Source organism: Acinonyx jubatus, chromosome E3 (genome assembly GCF_027475565.1).
Source record: "Acinonyx jubatus isolate Ajub_Pintada_27869175 chromosome E3, VMU_Ajub_asm_v1.0, whole genome shotgun sequence".
Lineage (NCBI taxonomy): Eukaryota > Metazoa > Chordata > Mammalia > Carnivora > Felidae > Acinonyx > Acinonyx jubatus.
Genome location: NC_069398.1, coordinates 4353930 through 4361851, shown reverse-complemented (window position 1 = coordinate 4361851; position 7922 = coordinate 4353930). Strand labels below are relative to the sequence as shown.

The following is a 7922-nucleotide window of genomic DNA, read 5'->3' as shown; positions in this document are numbered from 1 at the left end:
CCTTTTTCCCAGGGTTACTTCAGCAAACGAATCAAAGCACATGAGGCGGAAGGTCCAACTCCCCACCACGAGTAGCGAGATAGAGCAGCCAAAGACACAACAGTGCATGCAAGACCCTCTAAGAACACTTCCTCAAATGCCAGGCCCTGGACAGCGTATGACCTCTTTTTAATGTAGTAGTTGTCACAGGTGCAGGACATAGCACAAGATATTACAACACATAAAGGCCAGAATCGGGCTCTTCCAGTAGAAATGTCTTAGGAGATAAAGACACAGGAGACCGTAAAATAACAGCTTTATTTATGACTGGAGATGTGAAGATATTCACAAAATGCCAAGGAAAACCATTCCTCGTTCAATTTTTGAAATCTCACAGCTCAGAGGACTGAGCTTTCACTACAAACCAGGAAAGGACACCTCTCGAACAGACGATTCTTTACACTAAGAGTCGGTGTTCCTTTTCTCACCACCCCACTGGGCCCTGAAGTACACGTATGCAGTCTGCTCATGGTTTCCTGGGGAGCTTGTGCTGGCTGCCGCCTCACTTTAGTGCCCCTCAGAGGAGTTCACGGGCCGCATCTCTTGGGGCCCCCTAGGGTTACGTCCTCTCTCCGAGTATGACGGCAGCCAGCAAATGAACAGAGAGTAGCACTGAGGAGTCAGCAAAGGAAAGCTTTGAACCTCAGGCAGACAACTCCATTTTCTGGAGCTGAAATAGAGGGTTGGATACTGCTCTTATCAGAGATACTCTGTGTTTTGTATACACAGCACACAACGTGTAACTAATTTTATTATAGATATCAAAATATACAAACAAATTTAGGGAAAACCTCCAGGCTCTTTCCCCAGATGACTGACAGGGCCAAAAAGAAAAACACAGGGAGAGGGCAAATGACTAGCCCTTAGGATTTGAACAGAAGGAGAAGACATTTATTTTCGTAAAATCTTGGTGAGCACCCCAGGGATGACCCTTCCTCAGCAGAGAGCTGATTTTTCTTGTACCTACACTGACCACAAAAGCAGGGCACCGAATGCTGATTTCCAAAGGCGCAAGAAGTGGCTGCTCGTATCCTAGGGCTTTGGAGATAGAAGAGCAGCGCCTCCATAGTCCCGGAGGTTATGTACACAGCACAGCCGAAGTGACGTGAGTCCAGGGAAGCGTATGTTTTAGAACATATCTTCTGGAAGTACTTATTGAATGCAAATCAGAAATTCATGAAACGAGACGTCACTTACAACATAAGGACGAGGCCTGTCCCTGTTCAAAGGGTTCACAATCTGAACTGGCCCCTGGCAAATAGTGTTAGAGGAACACTGTAAACCAACAACTCAAAAATGAAAAAACAAAACAGCGCGATACAATAAATAATCACCAAAGACTTTTAGGTGAGATTTTCAGAAAACCCAGGGATAGATTTTATGTCACAAAATGGTCCATATCGTCCAAAAATGTCTTTTGACTGGACGGTAAAGTAGTATTTGTTGGAAGCTAAAAATTGAGATAAAGTACAGGCCATTGGGAGTGGTAAAGCTTTAATTTCTCCGATTTTCTTCCAAATAAACTTATTACTAGGGTTGTCATGGCAGAGAAAGAGGTGATAGCTTTCCACAGGGGCACACTTGGGGTTGATTTTAGCGATGTTCCAAGTCAGCGCGATGCCCCTGGGTCTCAGCACCCGCTTCACTTTGAGCTCAGGCTTCTGCGGGGGAAGTGTGTCTCTGGTTTTGTCTACGAGCTCGGGCAGCAGTGGTGGTGGTTCTGGGAGAGGCGGCAGGTGCTCAAAGGACTCAGGAGCCTAAAAACACATTTAGAAAGTTTAGCGAGCTGGCGCGGCGGGCTCTGGTAATTTACACGCGCGCGACTGCAGTTCTAAATCTACTTCCCAGTTTTCTGTCTGTTTCTCCGAATCCTCAGGACAAAAGGATGCTTCAAGACTATGTGGGGCTAGGGCCGGTCTTTTTAAGCATAAGCTGCTTTTGGCATTATGATTTGCACACTCTGCAGTGTCACTAGTCCAGAACGGTGAGGTCCCAGACGTTCTGGATCAATATTCCAGCTCATTTCCAACTTGTGTTCCCAAACGCTGTGCTAGTTTACGTGAATGGTGTGAGTGCACATGAACACCCATTTCTCTCCACCGTCATCAACAATGGCGACTGCTCTTAAAAATCTTTTGTATACACACACACACACACATTTGTATTTGCTTTAACTTTTATAGCTTCTGGAAGACTCCATTATTTTGACTGCATACATAAGGAGATGTACAACAGCACAGTTTCAAAAGCACAAGCTGCAAGGAGACCCAAATGTGTCTGCCTAGGTAAATGGGTACTTCCCCTCAATCTGGAAGGAGCATCCCTTATAGAGCATCAGTACCTGGGCTGCATTTTGTGCCACTGGGGTTGTCTCTTTTGAGGTTGAAACCGCTTTTGCGGGTGACTCCAGGGTGGATACTGAACTTTCTGTGAACACAAGGTGTAAGAAGTAAAATTTATCTGCAACAATCAATTCCATAGCCTTTAAGCAAAGCTAGTTACGTCTACCTTAACTTTCTGTATCACAATTATACTGTTAAAACATATACTCCAAGTATTAGGAACCTTGAGACAACAGAAGATGACATAATATTCATATTGTTTAATAACAATTAAATGTGAACTAAAGTTACAAAACTGTGAAATGAGATGACAAACTTTTGATAAAAATTCAAGACCCAAAGGTGCTAAATACAGCGAACTTTCCTTCAAATGGGACAAGAATTCTCCCCTTTAAACACTGAAGTCACTATGTAAGCTGGAAGTAGGAAAAACTACACACAGGAGAGTGCTCCTGGCTCAGGGCTCTTAGAGGTGGCTTGGGCTCTCTCAGGCCAACAGGATATTTGCAAACAGAGCCATCTGCAATCCTGTATAAATATGTGACACACACAAGTCCTAGGAATTCAAATGAAGTATCAGGCAGCCTGGAGGTTATAGGACTCTGCTGCGGAGGCTGCTTCAGCCTAGAGGGCATCGGATATACCACTGACCCTTGAACAACACAGGCTCGGTCCACCTAGACGTTGCTGTTTTTCATTAAATGTAGTACAGTCCTGTACAAATATTTTCTCTCCCTTGTAATTGTCAAGCCATTTTTTCTGTAGCTTACTGTATTGTAAGAAAACAGTATATACGACATAGAACACACAAACAGGTGTTGACTGTTATCAGTAAGGTTTCCAGTCAACAGTGGGCTGTTAGTAGTTACGTTCTGGGGAGCCAACAGTCATATGCAGATTTTCTTTACTTTTTTCTTTTTTTTTTTTTTTAGTTTATTTATTTTGAGAGAGCAAGAGAGCAAGTGTGAATGGGGGAGGGGCAGAGAGTGGGAGACAGAGAATCTCAAGCAGGCTCCACACTGCCAGCACAGAGCCTGATGTGGGCCTTTGAACTCTCGAACTGTGAGATTATGACCTGAGCCAAAATCAAGAGTTGGATGTACAACTGACTGAGCCACCTGGGTGCCCCTAGGCAGATTTTTCTTTTCTTTTGTTTTTTTGATAAAAATGTTTAATGTTTATTTACTTTTGAGAGAGAGAGAGAGAGAGAGAGAGAGAGAGAGGCAGAGAGAGGGGGATACAGAGGATCCGAAGCAGGTTCCGTGCCGACAGCAGAGAGCCTGATGTGGGGCTCGAACTCACAAACCATGGGGTCATGACCTGAGCCAAAGTTAGACGCTTAACTGAGTGAGTCACCCCACAGATGTTCAGCTGTGTGGAGGCTGGTGTCCCTATCCCCCACATTACCCAGCGTCAGCCATAAATTGTGGACTGTGGTAAGGGAGAGGGGAGGGAAAAAGAAGAAAAAGGAGAACAGAAGAGAGCTGGTGAAGGGAAGAAAAGGGGAAATGTGAGCCTAAGGGAGAGACAGAAGGTTTTAGTTGGCCCAGGACAATGTTCTGAAGTTGTATCCATGTAGTTGTATATAATAATATTTTGCTTATTTAAAAAAAATTTTTTTTTACATTTATTTATTTTTGAGAAACAGAGTGAGACAAAGCATGAGCCGGGGAGGGGCAGAGAGAGATGGAGACACAGAATCCGAAGCAGGGTCCAGGCTCTGAGCAAGCGGGTCAGCACAGAGCCTGATGGCGGGGCTCAAACCCACGAACTGTGAGATCATGACCTGAGCCGAAGTCGGAGGCTCAACCAACTGAGCCACCCAGGTGCCCCTATTTTTTTTTAAATAAGCTCCCTAAGTGGGGTTTGAACTCACAACCCTGTGATCAAGAGCCACGTGCACCGCCGACGGAGCCAGCCAGACACCCCAACATTTTGTTCATATTTACTGTTGAGTAGCATTTAGCTGTATTATAGATATGCTGCAACCTGTTTCTCCATTTATCCACTGATGGACATTTGCACTGTTTCTAGTTTGGGGCTACATGCATAAAGTGGCCACAAACATACGTGTCAAGTCTTTGTGGATGTGGATTTTCATTTCTCTTGGGTCAATCAATACCTAAGATTAGAATAACGCGGTCACATGGTAGGGGAGCAGCTGACATAATGAACCGCCAAATCACTTCGAAAGTGGTTTTACCATTGTACGTCCCTCCCGCTACGGCCTGGGAATTCTAGGCTGTTCCACATCCGTGCCCACACTCTGTGTATTTTCAGTTGTTCTCCTTTGTAGCCACGTTGTGGCATCTCATTCCAGTCTGCATTGGCCTGGTGAGTAACGATGTCGAGGATGTTCTCTCGTGCCAGTCTACCATCCCCACAGCTTCTACAGTGAAGTGTCATCCGTTCATTGGCGTTTAATTGGCTCTTTTTCTCCCAAGCATCTTAAGGGAGAAGCTTATCAGATTGCTCATTTTAGACGTTCCATTTTTTCTAATATAAACATTTAATGCTAGTAACTTCCCTCCAAGCACTGCTCTATCTGCTTCCCTCAGATTTTGCTGTTCCAATTTTCATTCAGTTGAAAACATTTTCAAATTTCCCTTCTGACTGCTTTGACTCCTGGGTTATTTAGAAACGTGTTTGGTCTGCAAATACCTAGGGATTTTCCAACGATCCCTGTTACTGATCGTGAATTTAATTCTGCCGTGTCAAAGAACATACCCTGTAGGACTACAGTCCTTTTAAATATACTGGGACTAGTTTTATGGTCCAGAACACAATCTATCCTATCGCATGTTTCATATGCACTTAAAGAGAAGGTATATTCTGCCATGGTTGAGTTGAGCGTTCTACAAATGTCAGTTAGCTTAAGCTGGGTTGGTAGTGTTGCTCAGGTTTCTACATACCCTGTCAAGTGCTGAGAATGGAGTGATGGAACCTCTAATTCTACTGGCTTATTTTTCTATTTGTCATCTCAGTCCTATAAGTTTTTGCATCAGGAATTCTGAAATGCTGTGATTAAGTACATACACATGTAGGTTTCCCAGGTCTTCCTGTTGAAATGACTACTTTATCATTAGAGATAGTCTTCTTTACCCCTGCTAATATTCCTTGTTCTCAAGTCCATTTGATGGTAATACCGTCACCCCAGCTTTCTCACGACTAGTGTCTGTATGCTTTTGCATAGCTGTCTCCCTCCATCCTTTTAACCTCTCCATGTATTTGTATCTGAAGGGCATCATATAATTATCTTATAGTTGGATCTTGTTTTCTTATCCAGTCCAACAAGGTCTGCTTGTGAATGTAGTATTTAGACCGCTAACACTTATTCTAATTATCAGTATGGCTGGGTTTAACTCTACCATCTTGCCTTCTGTTCTCCATTAGTTTCGTTTGCTCTTTGCATTTTTTGTGGCTTCTCTTAGATTATTTAAAAATTCCATTTTATCCTCACTATGGTCAATTAGCTATACTTGCACTTAAAAAAATTATTACTCTAGGCATTACCATATGTATCTTCAATAACTTAGTCTGTTTTCAAGTAACATACTAATAAAATGTTAAGACCCTCACAAAAGCGTACATCCATTCCTGTCTTATGCACCACTATTGTCATATATTAACTTCTACATATATTATAAACTCTACAACATGGTATTACATTCTTTCACATACAACACTTTCCATCTGCTATCATTTTCATTTTGCTGGAAGAACTTCCTTTATTTTTTTTTCTGCAAATTTTTATTTAAATTCTAGTTGCTTAACATAGTGTAATACTGGCTTTAGGGGTAGAATTTAGTGATTCATCGTTTACACGTAACACCCAGTGCTCGTCATTACAAATACCCTCCTTCATGCCCATCCCCCATCTCCCACCCCCCCTCCATCAACCCTTAGTTTGTTCTCAATCATTAAGAGTCTCTTATGGTTTGCTTCCCTCTCTCTCTTTTCCCTTCCCATATGTTCATCGGTTTTCTTTCCTAAATTCCACATGAGTGAAATCATATGGTATTTGACTTTCCCTGACTGACTTATTTCACTTAGCATAATATACTCTAGCTCCTTCCCTGCTGTTAACAATTATAAGATTTAATTCTTTCTGGTGGCTGAGTAATAATCCATTGTGTCTGGGTGTGTGTATGTATGTGTATTATCGTACACATACATACACAAACACCTTTAATCCATTCTTCAATTGATGGGGCACTTCGGCTCTTTCCATAGTTTGGCTATCGTTGACAATGCTGCTAATAAACATCAGGGTGCATGCACCCCTTAGAACCTATATTTTTATATCTTTTGGATAAATACTTAGTAGTGCAATTGGATTGTATGGTAGTTCCATTTTAAAATTGTTGAGGAACCTCCATACTGTTTTCCAGAGTGGCTGCACCAATTTGCATTCCCACCAACAGTGTTAAGAGGGTTCCCCTTTCTCCATATCTTCACCAACATCTGTTGTTTCCTGTGTTGTTAAATGTTAGCCATTCTGACAGGTGTGAGGTAGTTTCTCAATGTGGTTTTGATTTGTGTTTCTCTGATGATGAGTGATGTTGAGCATCTTTGCAGGTGTCTGTTAGCCATCTGGATGTCTTCTTTGGAAAACTGTCTATTCATGTCTTCTGCCCATTTCTTAACTGGGTTATTTTGGGGGTGTTGAATTTGGTAAGTTCTTTATAGATTTTGGATACTAACCCTGTATCAGATATGTCATTTGCAAATATCTTCTCCCATTCCTTAGGCTGCCTTTTGGTTTTGTTGATTGTCTCCTTTGCTGTGCAGTAGCCTTTTATCTTGATGAAGTCCCAATAGTTTATTTTTACTTTTGTTTTCCTCGCCTCTGGCGATGTGTCTAGTAAGAAGTTGCTACGGCAGAGGTCACAGAGGTTGCTATCTGTGTTTTCCTCTAGGATTTTGATGCTTTCCTGTCTCACATTTAGGTCGTTCATCCATTTTGAATTTATTTTTGTGTATGGTGTAAGAAAGTGGTCCAATTTTCCCAACACCATTTGTTGAAGAGATGGTTTTTTTCCCATTGGCTATTCTTTCCTGCTTTGGTAAAGATTAGTTAACCATATAGTTGTGGGTCCATTTCTGAGTTTTCAATTCTCCATTGAAATGTTCCACTGATCTATGTGTCTCTGTTTGTGCCAGTACCATCTTGTCTTGATGACTACAGCTTTGTAATATAGCTCGAAGTCTGGAATCGTGATGTCTCTACCTTTGCCTTTATTATTCAAGATTGCTTTGGCTGTTCAGGGTCTTTTGTGGTTCCATACAAATTTTAGGATTGTTTGTTCTATCTCTGTGAAGAATGCTGGTGGTATTTTGATAGGGATTGCATTAAATGTGTAGATTGCTTTAGATCATGTAGATATTTTAACAATGTTGGTTCTTCCAGTCCATGAGCATGGATTTTTCCCCCCCATTTCATTGTGTCCTCCTAAGTTTATTTTGTAAGTGCTCTTTGGTTTTCAGAGTATAGACCTTTTACCTCTTTGGTTAGGTTTTTTCTAGGTATCTTACTGGTTT

General features: G+C 42.0%; 1 protein-coding gene across 3 annotated transcripts in view; it reads right to left on the bottom strand.

Moving 5' to 3' along the window:
• Positions 1-279: 279 nt before the first annotated feature.
• The window catches only part of ATF7IP2 (activating transcription factor 7 interacting protein 2), a 59210-nt gene continuing 51567 nt past the window's right edge, over positions 280-7922 (bottom strand). For all 3 annotated transcript variants that reach the window (XM_027043270.2, XM_027043271.2, XM_027043272.2), the window contains 2 exons: positions 2381-2466; positions 280-1796 (listed from right to left, as the gene is read on the bottom strand). In XM_027043270.2, coding sequence (XP_026899071.2) covers positions 1383-1796; positions 2381-2466 — 500 coding nt within the window. In that variant the 3' untranslated portion in view covers positions 280-1382. The remainder of the gene's footprint in view (positions 1797-2380; positions 2467-7922) is intronic.